At 36.7% G+C, this 22,326-nt stretch overlaps 1 protein-coding gene across 3 annotated transcripts in view; it reads right to left on the bottom strand.

The window, feature by feature from the left end:
• Positions 1 to 22,326, bottom strand: part of NOX4 (NADPH oxidase 4) — a 258,255-nt gene that overhangs the window by 199,446 nt on the left and 36,483 nt on the right. For 2 of the 3 annotated variants that reach the window (XM_006871214.1, XM_006871213.1), the window contains exons 3-4: positions 3,647 to 3,757; positions 1,593 to 1,677 (exon numbers count right to left, since the gene is read on the bottom strand). In XM_006871214.1, coding sequence (XP_006871276.1) covers positions 1,593 to 1,677; positions 3,647 to 3,757 — 196 coding nt within the window. The remainder of the gene's footprint in view (positions 1 to 1,592; positions 1,678 to 3,646; positions 3,758 to 22,326) is intronic. The other variant, XM_006871215.1, reaches the window with a different exon arrangement.

Raw genomic sequence — 22,326 nt, 5'->3', positions numbered from 1 at the left:
TTTTTTTCCTGAGTCTCATCTCATCCTGGGCCCTTTTCCATCCCAAACCTTGAATTACACTGGTGTCTTCACAATCACATTCCTGAATCTCTTACCATCTCTCACCTACAAAGGTGGGGACTGCCAGTGAGAAGATACTTAAAGTATAGTAGTTTGAGGATATCTGATTCAACAACACTTGACAATTTTGACAAAGCTAAAAATTTAATGATATTTTTGCAATGGCTGCATCAAAACATTGCTGAATCAAAATGGTCATCATAAATACCCTGTGAAAATGCCCTTAGAATCAAAGCAATTGTATCATAATAGCAACCAAGTCGAATGGGATGTACAATGCTACTAGGATCAATAAAATTGAGGCTGTAAATTATAATAGCTAATTCTAAGAACTTTATGTGTATTTTCTACTTGTAACCTTACAATTACCTATGATGTAGTTGCTACTGTCAATCCATTTTACAGTTAAATAAACAGAATCCAGAAGGCAGTGGTACACAGTAACACAAAAGAGCAGATGGGGATAGAATGTAAGCAATATGACTCCAAGTCCATGTACTTCATCACTATCTCTACTGCTTTTTGTTCAAAAAATGTTAAAAGTATGATTAAAATGCAGAGAGTATAAACTCACTTTTAAATGACATAAAAATAAAAGATCCTCACTCTATTTTTAAATTTGGAATGGAGCAAGACAAATTTCCATAAATTCTGACATTTACTCTTCTACCCAATTATTAAAATAAAAAATTATATTAAATATAATTTGGGTGGAATCATATTATAAGCATTTACATTTTACATTCGAATCATGGACTTTTAAACTCAAGTCATATCACACCTTCAGAGCTTGAAATTTTAGTCTGTTTCTTTCAATCTTGCCAAAGGAAATTATTTACTTTCAAAAACAGATTATTACCAGCTTGGTTATAATTACTATAACACTTCATTACTATAACACACAAAAATAATCATACCACAGACATATTTTCTGTAGTTCCCCTCCTAAATACCCTTGTTTAAACATAATGAGTGGGAAATAAAACTACATAATTTCAAAATCATAATTTAGTAATTGCAGATAATTTACAGAGAACAATAAAGATAACATTTATTAAATGCTTAATTATAAGAATATTTTTAATTACTTCATAGGCAGGTGAAAGTTGGACAGTAAGTAAGTAAGACTGAATGAGATCTGATGCATTTTAATTATGGTGTTAACAAAGAACATTGACTATATTATGGGCTTTCAGAAGAAAAAACAAATCTGTATTTGAAAGAAGTAAAGCTGCCCCTTATAAGCAAGGATGGCCAGACTTCCTCTCACATATTTTGGACATGTTATCAGCAGGGACCAGTCACTGGAGAAGGTCATCATGCTTGGTAAAATAGAGGGTCAGTGAAAAAGCGGAACACTCTCAATGAGGTGAATTGGCATGGTGGCTGCAACAGTGAACTCAAACACAGGAATAATTTTGAGAATGGCATAGGATTAGGCAGTGTTTTGCATGGGGTATCTATGAGCTAGAACTGACTCGATGGCATTTAACAACAACAGTGTGATATTTAACATCTTTTGGATATCTTACCTGAGAAAACACAGATAGTAACCCCACATGTTATATGAAACATTCTGCTTTTATCCAACAGCCTTCTTGTCCGCCTGCTTGGAACCTAAATAAAATAATTTACTTTAATAAAAGTGACATAACAAGTAAGATATATGTACCAACTTTTTCACTGTACCACTGTTCATAATATAGAGAATTCAAAAATATTGCAGGTCCCATCAATTAAAAGTTGGTAAGATAAATTATGATATATCTAGTCAACAGGACATTCTTAAACTCTTAAAGAAAATCTGAGGAGCCTATCTGTATCAATCTGGAAAGACATGCAAGGTATATCATTGGATAAAAAAATATAAAATAATCTAAATTATGATGCTATATTTTCTAAAATTGATGGTAATACATGATATTTATTCAAAATATCATCAGTGATTGTCCTGGTAGGGCGAAATTAAGAGAAACTTTTCCTTGATTACTTAGCAAATTTCAGAGATATTTGAATTTTATATTATATGATTTCCTTTTGCAGTCCAAAAATAAATTATTTTTTAATGAAGCAAGCCATCTATCGTTTTAAATGCCTGCTTAATCTTACAGGAAAATGTCAAGCATCTTTGAACACCTATGTTTCACACCAGGGGACAATTATTGCAGACTTATTAAATGCTGACAGACTTAGGTGGACACTTTTAATTTCCTGACATTTTTCTTCTTGTTCTTCACACCAAGCCAATGGCTAGCCACAGGGACCAAACTCTAGCATTTTACAATGGTAGGCAACCTAGGGAAAGAGGTATTTCCACAAATTACTGCTTTAAAAGTAAAGAGTTTCCCATTATAATTACATGAAAAGGTTGAGAGATTTTACTAGAGTAAATCTACTGATATGAACTTCACAAAATATCAAAGCTACCTCTAATTAACAACCTTTGTAATATTAGCATCTATCCAGCAGTACCTCATTATCTTAGTGAGGAAAAGAACACACTCACCCACACACATATGCATGAAGGTAATCACAAATGGAAAAGTATCTCGGTTTAGTTTTAGCAGAATGATTACTGTTGGGAGCAACTAAACTGAAGGTCTCAGACTTGGGGGTAGTTTAACCAAAAGACTGCAACTGAACAATTGTGATCCAGAAAATCAATCGGGCTGTTCCCAGGTCAGGCTGCCCCCTGAGGAACTTGCAAAGCCTGCCTCAGTGAACAAGGAATTTGCAGTCTTTCCTTGTATGCAGCCATGGCCTTCAGTCTAGTCTGCAAAAACATCTCGCTACTCTATTTCTGTTTCCCTAGCAACTACAAATTGCATTCTTCTAATAAGGACCCGCTAACTCCATGTACAAACATCACCAGATGTTTTTGTACTCTTTTCCCTGCCCTCAGCACCTCCTTTTGATATGTGTATAAAATAAACAAACATGCTGACTCTGGTCTGCATCACAGGCTCTCCATCAGAGTGCTGTGTCCCACCTGGTCCCAACTTTTACTTAATTCTTTTGTGTCTTCCTTTTTTCTAATCTCCTGTTGCCCCTACTGGGGTTTAATCTCTCTGTGCAGGTCGCAGGGAATAGCCATTGTTGGATGCGGCAGATTACCCAAGCATGTTTCTATTTTCTATCATCTTTTGTGTCACAACATAAATACCACATATATAACATCACTGTCTAATTAAGATTATCTCTTCAAGCCGGTTGTCGTTGCTGTTGTTGCTACGTGCCATTGAGTCAGTTCCAACCCATAGTGATCTTGTGTAGGGTTTCCAAGAAGCAGCTGATGAGCTTGAACTGTCAACTTGCAGTTCAAACCAACTTTGAAGTCCGGCGTATTGACCAACAGCACCACACAAGGATGCCACATCAGATTAGGGGTGAGTTAATTAAATGTTTGACCAAATATAGCATTGTAAATTTTAAGTTGATTATTTTGTATGGCCCATGAATAATTTTATAAAGTTTAGCAGAAAAAATGTTCTCCACCCCTGCTATAAGGTAAACTAAGTAGAACTTACATTATTATTATACTTGATTTTTTACTGGAATCTGCAATTACATGTTTTGTTTTCCTTACCTTCTGGGATCCTCGAAGGTAAGCCAGGAGGGTTCGGCACATAGGTAAAAGGATAAGGCTGCAGTTGAGGTTAAGGACAGATGCGGAGGCTCTGCTTAGACACAATCCTAGCTGAACAAATAAGGCAATGGTCAAAACACAAAGACAAAGACAAACTACAAACAGCCCTGAGCTCACTCTACACACTGCAGAGTCATTCTGCTCATTCTTTAAAGATAACAGCAAATGCCAACTCTTTAAAGAGTCTTGGATTATCCTTACCCTAAGAGAATAATCTCTTTCTGCTTGGCATTCCCACCAAACTTTGTTATTCTCTCACTTCTGCTAGTGAGATAATCACTTGAGCACATTCTTCCAGCACAAGGTTGATTTCTTCTTGCCTCCACCATGCTGTTTAAATGTTATAAGCCTTAGAGAACTTCACTGTTTTCTGTACCTCCCATGTTGGTGCAGTCATTGGTAAGGTTTTGTTCATTGGTAATGTCACAATTTCAAATAAAGCTAGCTCATTTCTGTTTTCTCTCTCCGGAACAGGCTCACCCTGCATACAACCTACCCCTTACACACCACTGACTGCCACACTCATATTTCAGATTAAAATGAAATCTGCCTAAAATGAGGCACTGTTCTTTGGGAGATCTTTCCTAACCTTATTTTTGTTGTTGTTAAATGCAGGTGAGTCAGTTTGGACTCATAGCAACCCTGTTTAGGGTTTCCAAGGAGCAGTGATGGTTTGAACTGCTAACATTGTGATTCACAGTCCAGTGTTGATCCACAGCACCACATTAGGAGAAATACCACTGTTAAATTGCTCATTGCTTTCCATACTTCCCTTGTTGTAACATGTTCTCATGCTTTATTGCAATCATTTGTTTTAACAAACTGTCATTCCCTGGTCAATGGTGAATTCAGTGAAGGAAGACAGTATGGTCTGACTTGTACATAAACCAAATCCATTGTCGTAGAGTCCATTTCAGCTCATAACGGCCTGATAGGACAGGATAGAATTGTTCCATAGGCAGTTTCTAAAGCTGTAATCTTTACAGAAGCAGGATGTCACATATTCCTCCCACAGAACAGTGGTGGGTTCAAATCACTGACCTTTAGATGAAGTCAAGCACTTCAGAGCTCCTTACCTTGTATACATATATACTCACTAGCACTGAGTCAATTCTGAGTCATAGTCACCTTATATAGGGTTCCCAAGACTGTATGTCTGTATAGGAACAGACAGCCTCATCTTTTTCACAAAGAGCAGCTGGTGGCTATCAGCCACTGACCCTGTGGTTACTGGACCAATACCTAACCCACAGTGCCACCTGCACTCCTTGTGCTCATATTATTGTTGTTTAGTGTAGTCGAGTTGCTTCTGACTCATAGCAACCCTGCATAGGGTTTCATAGGCTGTACATCTTTGCAGGACCAGAAAAGCGTTATCTTTCTCCCATGGATTGCTGGTGGGCTTGAACCACCAAACTTGTGGCTATCACACTCCCTTTCTAAGTGTTTTCGTTGTTGTTGCTAAGTGCTATCAAGTCAGTTCTGACTCACAGGGGCACATTAGTTGATTTGACCCACCGACCTTGCAGTTAGCAGTCTAGTGCATATCCCACAGTGCCACACCAAGACTCCATACACATATTGTTATTGTTAAGTGCCATCAAGTTGGTTCCTACTCATAAAGACCCTGTACAGAGTTTCCGAGGCTGTATATCTTTGCAGGAGCATAAAGCCTCATCTTTCTCCCAGAGAGTAACTGATGGGTTCAAACCACCATTCTTTTAGTTCACAGTCTAGTGCTTATCATAGAGAGCCACCACAACTCCCCGTACATGTATATTGTTGTTGTTGTTGTTAAATGTGGCCTAATTGGTTCTGGTTCAAAATTATCCTGAAAAGGGTATCCAAGGAACAGCTGGTGAGTTTGAACCACAGACTTTGTGGTTCAAACTAACCTTGTGGTCCAGTGCTATATTCCATAGCACCACACCAGGACGAATATATAGTAGGTGCTAAAACACATTTGCTGAAGAGATGAATACAGGAATAAAAACCTTACACCCTCTGATACTTTTACCAATTCATTTCCAGCATTCTCAGAGAGACTTGTTTCTCTTCCCCAGCTAACCTCACTTCCCCAACCCATCCTTTTCATCCCCATCCTCCCTCAGTGAACAAAATCTGTTTTTACTGTTACTGGTGAAATGACTTTCTCCAACAGGAAAAAAACATTTCCAAACAATGTATTAGACAAAAATTGGTAATTTTTCTTTAAAGTTCTTTGAGCAAATGTTTATCATGAAACTAAGTAAAATTCACTCATTATTGTTGTTGTTAAGTGCTATCAAGTCAGTTCCAACCAATAGCGACCCTGTATAGAGTTTCCAGGGGGTAACTGGGGAGCTTGGACCACCAACCTTGTGGTTCAAACCAATTTAGCAGTCCAGTGCACTAATCCACAGCATCACAATGGCTTTAGGTGCCCAAATCTCACCTACAGAATTCAAAATGATACTGTTTGTTCTTATTTTTACAGAGATCAGATGGCATCGGAGCTTCATGTTTCTATGTATGGAGGTTCTCTTTTCTTATAAATTCCATTATCCTGCCTGCCAATCCCCACATGTTGATTCTAACCAATAACAGTTGATATGCCTGGAAGAGAGAAAGTGATTCAAGTTGACTGTAACACCATGAAGTGAAAGTACACCAGCTCTCTAGGTAGAAAAAAAAAAAAAAAAAGTGGGGAGGGGGCTGGATTTTCAGCAGTTTCCCCAAACAGTACCTGTGCTACAAAAAAGGATCTCTGGTGGTGCAGTGGCTAAGCACTCAGCTATTAAACAAAAGGTTGGCACTTCAAACCCACTAGCCACTCCAGAGACAAAAGATGAGGCAATCTTCTTACATAAAAATAAGGCCTGACATAGACGATGACGTAGAGAGATGGAGCAGCTGGGGCCTTTAGATCCAGAGAAAGAGAGTGACTGTGTGCTGAAGACCGGGGGTGTGTGGGGGGCAGGCTTGCAGGGTATACCCTTTGGTTGGTTGATGATGCATGGAGGGGATTGTAACCATGGCAATGAAACGATATATGATAGAATGAAGGTAAAACTAATGTTCTCCAATGTAAACTATCACATAATTCACAATAAAACATTAAATATATTTATATATATATATATATATATATATATAGAGAGAGAGAGAGAGAGAGAGAGAGAGCCTGGGAAACACTGTGGAGAAGTGTTATGCTGTCATATAGGGTTTCATGAGTAAGAATCATCTCGATGGCAACAGGTGTTATAGACGATGCTGAAAATATTTCATCATGACCGATACCAACTGCCAAGGTGACTACTGAATATGTACTATTGAGAAAACATGTGAACAAATGCCTCTTGGAAGCTGGTGTGGGATTCCTCCAGAACATCACTAGATGTATGGACCTGTGCCTCCATGCCTCATCTACTAATCTGAATAGTAATGGTACCATCTTCATTATACTATTGTAAGGATTAAATGAGACCATACATTTAAAACTCTTAGAATCCTGCCTGAAGCCAAGTAATTAGCTGTTAGTTGTGGTGGTTCTTATTCTGAGTGATATGAAGTAGGAATAAGGCAGTTCCATTGATGGTTGTGGGTTAATTCTCTCACCAAAGTTCTCTGGAAACAGGATGAAAACAGAATTTAAAAATATAAAGTTGGATGCAAAGGTCTCCTAGCAAATCAATAGGCATACTTCAGTAACTTAAATCATTCAACAGTAGATGGGAGAGAGATGAAAGGATTCCCACTGCAATGAAGAAAATCACTGGACAGTGACAATGCGACTCTAGCAACACAGTCCAGAGGTCTTTATAAGTTTCCTAACACTTTCCTATGTTAAAGAAGATGGTGCCTTTGAAAACTGGAATGTATATGTTTGAGTATGTGTTGGGAGCAGGCACTATTAAGCAATTCTTAAGTACTAGTCTTCATTTTGCAGGAGAAATATGAGGCTTTCTGCTTCTATAAAAGATGCGTTGTTGTTGTTAGGTGCCATCGAGTCGGTTCCAAATCTCAGAGACCCTATGCAAAACAAAATGAAACACTGCCTGGTCCTGCATCAGCCACACAACTGCTATTAGGCTTCAGCCCATTGCTGCTGCCATGGTGTAAATCTATCTTATTGTGGGTCTTCCTCTTGTTTGCTGACCTGCCACTTTACCTAGCACAGTGTTCTTCTTCAGGGACTAAGCCCTCATGATAATGTGTCCAAAATACGAGAGGTGAAGTCTTGCCAAGATTGCTTCCAAGGAGCATTCTGGCTGTACTTCCAACACAGATTTGTGTGTTCTGACAGTTCATGGTACTTTAAATATTCTTCTCCAACATCGTAGTGCATCAATTCTTCTACGACCTTCCTTATCCATTGTCCATCTTTCACATGCATATAAAGCAACTGAAAATATCATGATTTGGGTCAGACACACCTTAGTCCTCAAACTGGTATCTTTGCTTTTGAAATTACTTTAAAGAGGTCTTGTGCAGCAGATTTGCCTAGTGCAATAAATGATTTGATTTCTTGACTGCTGTCTCCATGACTGTTGATTGTTGATCCAAGCAAAATTAAGTCTTTGACAACTTCAATCTTTTTTCTCCATTTATCATAATGTTTTTTATTGGTCCAGTTGTGAAGATTTTTAATTTCTTTACATCTAGGTACAATCCACACTGAAGGCTGTGGTATTTGATCTTCATAAGTAAATATTTTAAGTCCTCTTTGTTTTCAGTAAGCAAAGTTCTATCATCTGCACATCACAAGTTGTTATTGAGTCTTCATCCAATCCTGATGCCAAGCTCTTCTTCATATAATCCAGCTTCTTGAATTATTTGCTCAGTATACAGACTGAATAAGTATGGTGACAGAATGCACTGCTTTGACACACACCTTTCCTGATTTTAAAGCATTCAGTATCCCCTTGTTCTTTTCAAAGTTCTGCCTCTTGGCCTATATAGAAGTTCCTAATGAGCACGTTCAAGTATTCTGGAATATATATTTTTCATAATGCTATCCATAGCTTATCATGATCCATACAATCAAAAGCTTTTATATAGTCAATAAAGCACAATACTCTGATTTTCTCTGTTTTCAGCATGATTCATCTGACGTCAGCAAGGGCATCACTAGTTCCACATCTTCTCTGTCAATATAATGTTGAAACCATTTTTTAACTATCTTCAGCAAAATTTTACTTGCATGTGATATTAATGATATTGTTTAGTGATTTCCACATTTCGTTGGGTCACCTTTCTATGGAATGGGCATAGATATAGATCTCTTACAATCAGTTGCCCAGGTAGCTCTCTTCCAAATTTTGGGATGTATGAGTGTCTCCAGTGCTGCATCAGCTTATTGAAAAGATTTCAACTGGTATTCTGTCAATTCATGGAGCCTTGTTTTTTGCCAATACCTTTAGTGTAGCTTGGACTTCTTCCTTCAGTACCCTAAATTCTTCCTTCAGTACCATAGGTTATATGGTATCTCTTGAAATGGTTCAATATTGACTATTTCTTTTTGGTACTGTGACTCTGTGGATACCTTCCATCTTCTTTTGATGCGTTCTGTATCATTCAATATTTTGCCCATAAAATCCCTCAGTATTGAAAGTCATGTCTTGAAATTTGACTTCTGTTCTCTCAGCTTGAGAAATGCTGAGTATTTTCTTCCCTTTTGATTTTCTAACTTCAGATCTTCGAATGTCTCATTTTAATATTTAAGTTCATCTTCTCAAGTTGCCCTTTGACAATTTCTGTTCAGCTCTTTGACTTCTTCATTTCTTTCATTTGCTTTACCATCTCTATGCTGGTTAGCAAATTTCAGAGTCTCTTTTGATATCCATTTGGTCTTTTCTTTCTTTCCTGCCTTTTAAATGACCTTTTGCTTTCTTCCTGTATATTGTTCTTGATATCATCCAAAAGCTCTTTTGGTCTTTGGTCATTAGTGTCTAATATACCAAATCTGTTCTTGAGATGGCCTGGAAATTCAGGTGCAATATATTCAAGATCAAATTTTGGCTATAGTGGATTTGCTTTAATTTCCTTCAACTTCAGTCTGAACTTGCATATGAGCAATTGATAGTCTATTTTACAGACTGCCCCTGGCCTTGTTTTGGCTCATAATGTTGAGTTTTCTTACTATCTCGTTCCATGGATGCAGTCAATTTAATTCCTGTGCATTCCATCTAGTGAGGTCCATGTGTATAATTGCCTTTTATGTTGTTTAAAGAAGGTATTTACAATGAATAAGTCATTTGTCTTGCAAAATTCTGTCATGTAATCTCCAGCACCAGTTTTATCACCAAGATCATGCTCTCCAACTGCTGATCATTTCTTTTTGTTTCCAAGTTTCACAATCCAATCACCAGTAATTATCAATAAATATGGATTGCAACTTTGATTGATTTCAGACTGAAGAAGTTGGTAGAATTCTTCAATTTGATCAGGACTGGCTTTAATGGTTGGTGCATAAATATGAACAACAGTGGTATTAACTGGTCTACCTTGTTACTGTTGTTGTTAAGTACCATGGAGTCAGTTCTTACTCATAGTGACCCTGAATAGGGTTTTCAAGGAGCAGCTGGTGGGTTTGAACTGCCATCCTTGTGATTCACAGTCCAGTGCTGATCCTACAGCTCCACATCAGAAGTCCCGGTTCTTCCTTGCAGGCTTATGGATGTTATCCTATCACAGAATTTGTATTTCAAGATAGATCCTGAAATGTTCTTTTTGATGCTGAATGCTTATGCCACTCCTCTTGAATTTGCCATTGCCAAATGCAAGGTCAATTTGAACCACAAGGTTGGTGGTTCAAACCTACCAGCTGCTCCTCAGAAACCCTATATAGGTTTCTATGGGTTGGAACCATCTGGATGACACTTAACAACAACAACAATAACTGTTGGATAGGGTCGCTATGAGTTAGAATCAACTCCATGGCATACAGCAATAATACACTGCCCTTGAGGGGCTCACTGCTTGCTTAGAGAAGCAGAACAAAACCAAAACAAAACAAAATACTGGTGAACTGGTAATGGGTCTGAACCTATGATCTTCAGTTAACAACTGAGTACATACACCACAAGGCCAGGGTAACTTTAGCTATAATGCTTTAATATCACATAACATTTTTATTTCAAATATTACTCTATCAACAGTGTTTGAATATATTTTAAAATTAAATTATCAGGACAACCATGTAAAAGAGGCTGAGTAAGTGTTATTACTGCCATTTCAGAAACGAAGAGCTTTTATAAAATAATGATATTTAGGTCCATAACCAAAATTGATTTCATTGGCATGGGGCAGGACCTAGATACCAACATATTCAAAAGCTTTCCTGATGACGCTAATAAACAATCTAGTTTAAAAATTAGTATTTCAATCTACTTGGCTAAATTTTACTATTTCCCCTACCACACACACCTACAAACATAAAATGCCATTAAATTATAACAGTTAATATAATTTATAAGAAGTAAAAATAATTATACATTTCCAAGTTTATTAGCCAAATTTAACTTACAAATTGTGGTATACTCGAGAGGTTATGGGGTCAAAAGGCAAAGGGCCTGAGGGAGTTGTGCCTGCAGGCATGGATGAGAAGAAGCTGTCCTCACCAAAGAATTATATCCTGAATAACTTCTGATCCTGAATTCTAACATGTTACTTCCCTAATAAATCCCACAATCATGAAGAAAAGTACTAAATTTTATATTGAAAATTACAAATATAAATATTATTAACATGCATACATGAAAAACGAAACCGTCAAAATATTTATTCTACAAAAAGATGATCTGACAAGACACAACAAACCTAAGGCTTACTATTTCCCTATAATCTAATACAGAAAAGTGACTGTACAAAATGTATTATAATAAATATTTATGAAAACTTCTAAGGAAACAACAAAAAGACAAACAATACAACTTTAAAATGGACAAAAACTTGAATACATATTTCCCAAAAGAGTATACAAATGGTTAAGCTCATGAAAAGATGCTCAATGTTATATTTTGTGATTGTTGTTAAGTACCATCGAGTTGGTTCCAATTCATAGTGACTCCGTATAGGTTTTCCAGGAACAGTTGGTGGGTTTGAACCGTACACCTTGCAGTCAGCATTTCAGTGTTTATCCTATAGAGCCACACAGGACCAAACTCACTGCCATTGAATCAATTCCAATTCGAACGTATAGTTTTCCCAAGATGATAAATCTTTTATGAAGCAGACTGGCTCATTTGTCTCTTACAGAGCAGCTGGTGGGTTTGAACTGCCAACTTTGTGGTTAGCAGTCCAGTATTTATCCTGCAGTGCTTCAAGGGGTCCAATTAGGGAACTGCAAATCAAAACCAGAATGTAATACTATCCCACCCCACTAGAATGATTATGATAGCAAACAAGAAAACCTGAAAATAACAGGTTGGCAAGGATATGGAGAAACCGGAAGGTTCATCCATTGCTGGTAGAAATATAACATGGTTCAGCTGCTATCGAAAATACTTTGTTGGTTCATCAAACAAATGAATGTGAATCTATCATGTGGCCAAGAAATGAGGGTAAAGTTTGACTGTTTTCTAGACTTATATAACCCAAAGAAATGAAAATAGAACCTCAAACAAGTTACTGTAAGTCAATCTTCTTCGCAGCACAATTCACAACAACCAAAACGTGGAAACAAAAGTAGAAATGTCATTCAATAGATAGAGAAACAAAATGTGGCATATGTATAAAATGGAATTATTACTCAGCCATAAATAGAAATGACATGTGACATGGATTGAACTGTGCATTTCCAAAACATGTGTTCAGCACAGAGGGGCCATGATTATCAACAATTTGGCAGCTTTGTGATGATCCTCTGATAGGATGTGCCAATAAGATTAAGGTGGTATATTATTGTTGTTAAGTGCCCGCAAGTCAATTCTGACTCAAAGCAAATCCTTTACAGGGTATCTGAGAAGTAACTGAGCTGAAGAGTTTAAACTTCTGGCGTTACCATTAATAGTCCAGTGCTTATCCTGGAGTACCATATTAGGACTCCAAAGGTGACATATACCATCCTTAACCCCTTTAGCCCTTATCCGATGTAAGGGAGATTCCCAACATCTTTTATCTTACAAGAGAAAAATTGAGAGAGAAGTAAGCAGAGAAGAGGACCAACTACCAGGAGTTGAGTGCATCCTTTGGATCCGGGGTCCCTATACTGTGAAGCTCCAGGATACAAAGACAGGTAGATGCCAAGACACATGGAGATTCCAAGGAATCCTGGGTCTACACAGGCTGAAACAAGTCAAGGACCTTGTACCAGAGCGAGTGCTCTGCATTCGGACTTCTGGTCTCCCAAACTGTGAGAAAATAAATTTCTGTTTTATAAATTTCTATTACAGCAACACTAGATAACTAATACAATGTTGTAATGCAAGCTACAATATGGATGAAACTTAAATAAATCCACCACAAAAGGATAAATACTATATGAGTATGAGCTGACCTATAATGAGTTGGAAAATAGAAAACAAAGCTTGGTAGTAGTTACTAGGGGCGGGAGGAAGAAAGGGGTAGCTAATGTACAGGATGCACTGAGTTTCTGCTAATGGTGGTAGAATTATTCAGAAAAGGACACTGGTGAGGTTGCACAACATGATGAATGTAATACAAATACTGACTTCTTTCAGCCTCTGTAGGCCCAGAATTCCTTGATGATCTCCATGTGTCTTGGCATCTATCTTTCTCTGGATCCAGGGCCTTCACAGTATAGGGATCACAGATTTTAATCCCACTGTTAGCCATGGCCAAAAATTGGTAATGGGAGATACGGACATCAGAAATATTAAATTAAGAAAGGTAAGAATAATTTATTTTAGGAATGTCAATGAGCCATAAATAGTATGGCCATTTGTTGTTGTTAAGTGCCATCGAGTTGGTTTCAATTCAAAGCAATCCTGTATAGGATTTCCAAGGAGCAGCTGGTGAGCTTGAACTCTGACCTTGTGGTTCAAACCGACTTTGCAGTCCAGCACCTTAACCCGCAGCACCACACCAGGACTCCTTATTATGGTATAGCTAGTGTTGATCAAGGAGTCCTGGTGTGGCGCTGTGGGTTAATGTACCAGACTGCAAAGCTGTTTGAACTGCAAGGTCGGCTGTTCAAGCTCACCAGCTGCTCCTTGGAAACCCTAAACAGGGTCGCTAAGGGTCGGAACAGACCCATAACAACAACAACAACAACAACAACAACAGTGTTGAACAAGAATCTGGTGTTAGTAAAGCTAAAGTCTTTGGTTGCATTAGCTCTCGGGGCTGAATGCTTCCGCACTTCATTCCTTAGTTAGAAGTTCTCCCTCTAGCTCTAGCCAAGGCCACTTCCTCTTCAATTAGAATAGTCATAAGTGTGTTTATGTTTGCTTAGACTTCGAACTTTGCTAAAATTCTATCCATTCCCTTGCTGCTATTATTGCTGGGTGTACTGAGTCAGTTCTGTTATCATAACAGTGCTAAGCACAACAGAACAAAACACTGTCCTGTCCTGCGCCAGCCTCACAACTGTTGCCATATTTGAGCCCATTGTTGCAACTGTGTCAATTCACCTCACTGGGGGTCTTTTTCTTTTTTGCTGACCCTCCACTCTTCCAAGCATTATGTACTTTTCCAGGGACAGGCCTCCTAACAACATGTTCAAAGTATGACACTCAACATCTCACCATCATTTTTAAGGAACTTTCTGGCTGTACTTCTTCCAAGACCTGTCTGCTAAGATTTATTAGCTCTTCTGGCACTCCATGGTACTTTCAATATTCTTCTAAAACACCTGCATCAATTTTTATACAGTCTTCCTTATTCACTGCCCAACTTCCACATGCATATGACACTATCAAAAATACCATGGCATGGATCAGGTGTACCTTAGTCCTCAAACTGACATCATTAACCTTGAACATTTCAAATAGGTCTTTTGCAGCAGATTTGCCTAGTGCAAAATGTTATAGGGTTTCTTGACTGCTGCTTCCATGAGCATTGATTATCTATCCAAATAAAATGAAGTCTTTGACTTTGACCTCTTCTCCATTTATCATGATATTATTTACTGATCTAGTTGTGAGGATTTTATTTTCTTTATATTGAGGTAAAATCCATACTGAAGACTTGTAGCCTTTGATATTCATCAGTAAATATTTTAAGTCCTCTTCGTTTCCAGCAAGTAAGATTGTGTCTTCTACATATTGCAGGTTGTTGATGAGTCTTCCTCTATTCCTTATGCCATGTACTTCTTCACACAATCTAATTTCTCAAATTATTTGCCCAACATACAGATTGAAGAATTATGGAGGAAGGATGCAATCTGATGCACACCTTTCCTAATTTCAAATGATTCCATGTCCCCTAGTTCTGTTCAAACGACTGCCTCTTCCTCTATGTGTAAGTTCCTCATTAGCACAATTAAGTATTCTGGAATGCCCATTCATCACAATGTATCCATAGTTTGTTATGATGTACACAGTCGGATACCTTTGCATAGTCAATACAACTAAATGTCTTTCTGGTACTCTCTGCTACCAGGCAAGATCCATCTGATGTCAGCAACCATATCTTCTTCTGAATCTGGTTTTACTTTATGGTAGGCCCATGTCAATGTACTACTGCAAAAGTCTTTGACTTAACTTCAACAAAATTTTAATTACCTGTAATACTAATGATATTGTTCTGTGATTTCTGCATTCCTTCGGGTCACATTTCTTTGGAATGAGCACAAATATATTTTTCTCGCATTCAGCTATCTTTCAAATTTCTTAGCAATGAAAAGTACGTCCCTCCAGCATTGCATCAGTTTGTTGAAACTTTTGAACTGTTTCTATGTCTTCAAGCTTTGTTTTTTGCCAATGGCTTCAGTGAAACTTGCATGTCTTCCTTTAATACAATCAGTTCTTGATCATACACTACCTCTTGAAATGGCTGAACATCAACTACTTTTGTTTGGTGTAGTAACTCTATAGTTCTTCCATATTCTTTTGATGTTTCCTGCATTTTTCAATTATTTTGCCCATAAAAATCCTTCAATATTGCAGCCCAAGGCTTGAATTTTTTTCTTCAGTTCTTTCAGCTTGGAAAAACTGAGTGTGTTTTCCCTTTTGGTTTTCTAACGACAAGTCTTTGCTCATTTCATTATATTACTGTGTCTTCTTGATATAGCCTTTGAAATTTTCTGTTCAGCTCTTTCATTTAATCATTTCTTCCATTTGCTTTAGCTTCTCTACATTAAAAAGCAAGTCTCAGAATTTCTCCTAATGTATGTGTTGGTATTTTCTTTCTTTCCTGTCTTTTTAATGGCCTTTTGTTGTCTTCATGTATGATGTTCTTGATGCCATCCCACAATTCCTCTGATCTTCAGTCATTATATTTTAATGCATCAAATCTTTTCTTGAGATGATCTCTAAATTCAGATGCTGAAAACTTTGCCTCATTTAAATCACTGAAGTCAACTCTACTTTGGTGAGGTAGCTCTTCCCTAGTCATTTTGTGAGTGTCTGCCTTCCAACCTGAGCAACTTTTCTTTCAGTACTATATCTGTCAATGTTCTACTGCTATGAATAATGTTCTCAGTGGCTATGCTTTTGTAAGTGGTTTGAATCTCTTTCTTACTAGCTTGTCTACATCTGAAAGGTCTGCTGAAACTTTCCCAACATGGGTAACACTGTTGATATTTAAAATACCAGGGACACTATTTTCAGCATCACAGTAACATACAAGCTACCACATTATGACAAATTGACAGACAAGTTGTGGTTCTAACTCTTAGGACTACAGAAACTGGCTTACTTTCTGCTCATTCTTCATACCCAGGTTATAAGCTTCTGAACGTCAAAGACTTTGTCATTAACCTTTGCATCATCAGCCCCTAACAACATAGAAATATTTAGTAAATGTTTAATCACTTGAAATGATCTTTATACCATGTTTTGACAGTCATTTTGTTTGGTTGCAACGTGAAACTTAGTTCACATATTTGCAATCTTTGTGATGATTTTATTCATGAAAGATGCATATCTATAAGTAACTTTGAAATGATCAATTCAGAAATATCATACAAAAGAGATATGAAGGTACACTCAATGGAAGTCTACCACTATTTCCACTGAGTGGCCCTTCATATCAGGAACACGAAGTCATTGTACCTAAATGAAATGTAGTATTAAATATGTTGATAAAGACAACTTTTTTTTTTTTTTTACAAAACACTAGCACTTTAAATTTCTAGTTTCATCATTCCTACTGGCAGGCTAAGGAGCTCTGGTAGCGTAGTGGTTACGAATCGGGCTGCTAATCTCACAGTCAGCACTTCGAAACTACCAACTGTTCCACGGGAGAAAGATGAGGTTTTCTGTTCCTGTAAATATTTATAGCCTCGGAAACCCTGTACAGGGTCACTATGAGTCAGAACCGACTCCACGGCACATATCAACAATAACAACTGGCAGGTTGTATATGCAAATTCTTCCATGAAATGATTGCTCAATAAAACAAGCAAGTGAATGAATAAACATATGAATTAAATAAATTCATGGTAAATATATTTATACACAGTAACATAAGCATATGGTTATATTCACAGATTGAAAAGACTGAAGAAAATACTTAATCTAAAAGAATACTTAAACCCAATGTAAGGTTTTGGACAAAAGAAAGTGAAATGAGAGAACCAGATTCTCATTAGAAAACTTTCTAAGTCATAGGCCTTAGAGTCAAATCAACTAGAGTATCAAAACCTATCATTACCGCTTTCCAAGCTCTGAGACTATGGGAAAACTATTTGACTTCTCTGTCTTTGTATTACTCATCTGCAAAGAGAGAAAATAATATCACTTTCTGAGAATATTGAACCATGAAATACTTGTAACATGCCCCAACGATATTTTCTTTTCAATAAATAAAAAAATTGATCAATTTAAATATGTAAAATGAAGAAATGCTGCATATTAAAATATACATTACTAAAAGTTATAACACAAGTCATAAACTGGTGTGAAATAATTGAAACACAAATAACCAAAAAGTATTAGTATAAAAATTTACACAGCACTCCTACAAATCCCTAAAAAAAGACAAACCAAATATAAAAATAAATACAAATTTACCAAAAGAATAAACATACATGATCAATAAGCATAAGAGATGTCTTGCCTCATTAGCTATCAGAGAAATACAAACAAAAATATTGAGATGCCAATTTATATACATACAAATAACAAAAATTAAGATGTCTGATAATATCAAGTGTTGAAAGGGATGTAGATTAAGAAAAACATGAACCTCTTCTGGTCAAAGTGTACATACATTACTTCAGTCACTTTGGAAAAATATCTTATGCAATCTCATAATGTTTGATATAACATATTTATGATCCTACAATTTCATTCCAGGTTCTATACATAAGAGAAATTTGCATATGTCTATCAAGAGATATATAACTCAATGATTATAGAAGCACTGGCTCATACTAATGAAAACAAACAAACAAACAAAAAACTGTGACAGGAAAATTAAAAAATAACTTTGGGAACATTCACACACAGAATATTATACAGTAGTAAAAAGGAAAACCAAAGCCTCAAATATAATGAATCTTAGCAACATAAATGTACAGTTTAAAAAAAAAAAGTCTCAAAAAATACTTAAAACCTTTAATTTTTACAGACATCAAAGTAAAGCAAAATAAACAAGAAATTATACATATTGGTACTAAAACTTTTTTTTTCTTTAAAGAGAAACTGTTCTTGCTAAGTGTCCTTGAGTAAGTTTTGACTCATAAATCCCTGTATAGGATTTCAAAGCTGTAAATCTTTCAGGGAGCAGAAAGCCTCATCTTTCTCACACAGAGTGGCTGGTGGACTCAAACCATTGCCCTTCTGGTTCACAGACATGTGCTTATCCTACACAGCCACTATGTGCCCCCAAAGAGCTATTGTTGTTGTTAAGTACCATCAAGTTTGTTCTGACTCATAGCAACCCTCTATAGGTTTCCTGGCTGGTGGACTTAAACTGCCAACCCTGTGGTTGGCAGTCAAGTTCTTATCCTACAACTCCAAATTCAGACTACAGGCTTGTCTTGGTTTATTGTGCTTCACTTCAATACACTTTGCATATACTCTCTTTTACATATTTAAGGTTTGTGGCAACCTTTCATCATGCATTTTTCCAACAGCATGTGCTTACTTTGTGTGTCTCTGTGTCATGTTTTGGTAATTATCACAATATTTCAAACAGTTTCATAATGTTTTCTTCATGTATGATATTCTTGATGCCATCCCACAATTCCTCTGATCTTCAGTCATTTTTTAATGCATCAAATCTTTTCTTGAGATCTCTACATTCAGGTGCTGAAAGCTTTGTTCCATCTACATCATTAAGTCAACTCTACAAAGTGGCATAATAGGTAGACTGTCGTTGTGGTTGTGTGACATCAAGTTGGTTCCAACTTATATAGAACTTGTATAGGGTTTCCGAGAGCAGTGGTGTTGAACTGCTGACCATGTGGTTATCAGTCCATTATTTATCCTATAGCATCAAAGCAGGGCTCTAGGGCAGTATAAACATAACTTTTACATGCACTGGGAAACCAAAAATTTTGAATCACTTTATTTCTGTATTCACTTTATAGCATTGGACTGAAACTGAACCTGCAATATCTCTGAGACATACCTGTATGTAGGTGTGATCTCTTATAAGATCAGAGGAGAGACAGTAGATAAATGATAAGGTAGGATTACATGTGTAGGTATATGTTAGTGATAATGTCCTAGTTCTAGGTGGGCTTGTGGATATTATATTAGCATTTGTTGTTGTTAAATGCCATCAAGTTGGTTCCAACCCATAGCGATCCACCCTCCAGAAGAGAAGAGACTGGTGAATTTGAACTACTGCAGTTCAAACCAATCTTGTGGTCAAGTGCTTATCCTAAAGATCCATACCAGAACTCCAATATTAGCAGTAGTGTTATAAATAAAAATGAGGTCATGAATTAAAATAATATTGTTGTTGTTGTTAAGTGCTGTGGAGTTGGTTCCAACTCATAGTGACCCTGCACAGGGTTTCCGAGGCTGTAAATCTTTACGGGAGCAGAATGCCTCATCTTTCTCCCGCGGAACCACTGGTAGTTTCGAACTGCTGACCTTGCGGTTCACAGCCCAATTCGTAACCACTGAAAAAAATCAGTTGATGTTGACTCATTATAAATGGAGGACTGTTATTAGATTCTTTGCTCCTGAAGTACATTTAAAATAAACAAAAGAAATCATACGCATAACATGCTTAATTCAATGCCTGTCACATGGCAAAAGCTCAATACATTGTAGCTATTATTAATAAGAAAGCAATAATTTTGAGGTCACCACTGAAGTTTACATCCCAGATCAGCTGTGCTTCATGCAAAGGTAATCAAAACCAGACTGTACAAAATATTTTTCAAAGAATAAGTCCTCTTCAGTATTGATGCAATACTTTTGGCAACTAATTTAAAATCAAATCCTTGTAGATTTTCATCTGCTATTGTCTTGTACTATCCACATTTTTTATATTAGTGGTGTGTCAGGAAAACAAGAGACAGGGTCATGTCTGTACACTTGCCCTGAAGTAAGCACACAACTACTCTATTTTAAGGATACTGACTAATAGATTTGTGTAAGTCAGATGTTTTTCTCATTTGAAACTGTCCATGTTCCTGAAATTCCCAACTTAGCTGTTGGCAAAATATCAACTTCCTTACATAGTGTTTATTGTCGGCATATAAAATATTGTTCCCCACAGGGACACAGGGTACTAAGTAGTGTTTGTAGAAAAGCAGTAATTTTCATTGACTGATATAAAAAGTAATTAATATTTCTTGTTAGGCTATTTCTAGACCATGAGTTAGAAGATCTTATGGATATAGTCAACAAACATGCCAGTAAGTATACAAATAGAAATTAATCTTCTCTGAAACATTTAAAGAATCTTATACATATAATTTTCTCACCCCAATCAATATGGGGGGTCATGTGTTTCAGTTGTTAAATTATGCCTAATAAGAAACAGAGTAATTCTCTATGTATCTCTTTTGATCTACATATAATGAAATTTTAGCTAAAGGGATTTTAGAAGGCAATTTTATCTAAAATGTGAATGTACTGAGACAATAATTCACTTAAAATAAAAGCTTTCATACAAGTTCAAGTTATGTTGTGAAGTGCCATTGAGTTGGTTCCGACCCATAGCAACCCTGTAAAGAGTTTCCAAGGAGCAGCTGGTAAGCTTGAACTGCTGACCTTGCAGTTCAAACGGCTTTGCAGTCTGGCGCATTAACCCACAGCACCACACCAGGACTTCCTCAAGTTATAAGAGATACAAATAAATTATCATGTTTCTTTTGGGGTCCAAGGATTTAAAAAATACTTACATTTCTTAATTTTCTAACCATCTTTACAAGACTGGAAGTGCTTTATTATTGTGTTTATATTAAATTACAAAGTAATTTAATTCAAAGTGGCTGTAAGTATTCCTCTGGGATAGGTGGAGTTTATTTTGGCATTCTGCTAGTTCCTAATGATGCTGCAAAACTTAACTAGAAATTTTATAAACAAACCAATTCTTTATATATATTTGTTTAGTTCCTTAAACTACAAAAAGAACTTCTTTTTTAACCACAAGGTCAGTTTGAACTGCAAGGTTCGTGGTTCAAATCCACAAGTCGCTCCCTGGAAACCCTATAGAGGGTTACTATGAGTATGAACCAACTTTATGGTATTAATCAACCAATCAACAAGAGTGCTAAACTCTCTTTAAGAAGCAATGGAGAAAAGAGCAAAAACATGGAGACAAAGTCAAAAGGTACAGTAACAACTATGTCATTTACTTACTACATGGATAATATTCTAACAGCTAAGAATATTCATTTTATTTGATCATTATTGATCCATGAGTTTCTCAAGGATCAGCGACATCCACATGCTCCCTAATAAAAGTGGCTATCCTACATTATGTATCTCATCCAAAGGGGTTACCCTAAAATTCTGTAGTTTTCAAATTGCAAGCGGGTTAGTTGTCAGTAGATGGCAGTGTTATTTGCACCTTTAAAACCACCTCTCAGGTCTCTTAAGAAGTATAAACTAAGCAATTCATATGTAATTGTCAACATTATGATATTTAAATGAATAGGTTGAATAAACCATAGCTTGCTGGCTGTTTTGTACCAAGTCAGTTCTGACTCATAGCGACACTATATATAGGGTTTCTGAAAGCAACTGATGGGTTTGAACTTCCAACCTTGTGGTTACTAGTCCAGTGCTTATCATACAGTGCCACGCCAGGTCCTAAACACTGTCTGTTGTTGTTGTTAAGTGCTGTCGAGTCAGTTCTGACCCATAGTGACCCTATATAGGGTTTCCAAGGAGCAGCTGGTAAGCTTGAACCACCAACCTTGCAGTTCAAACCAACTTTGCAGTCCAGTGCATTAACCCACAACTCCACACCAGGACTTCAAACACAGTCTAATCTTATAGAAAAGTATTAGAAAGTATGTTATTTAAAGCAAGATACAAAAGAATATAACATTTAGACAAAACAAGTACATAGTAATTTTAATTTCAAATTTGCTATTTACTACT

The sequence above is a fragment of the Chrysochloris asiatica genome, unplaced genomic scaffold, assembly GCF_000296735.1.
Source record: "Chrysochloris asiatica unplaced genomic scaffold, ChrAsi1.0 scaffold00163, whole genome shotgun sequence".
Taxonomy (NCBI): domain Eukaryota; kingdom Metazoa; phylum Chordata; class Mammalia; order Afrosoricida; family Chrysochloridae; genus Chrysochloris; species Chrysochloris asiatica.
Note: the sequence above shows the minus strand (reverse complement) of the source record. Positions and strands in the feature narration are given on the sequence as shown.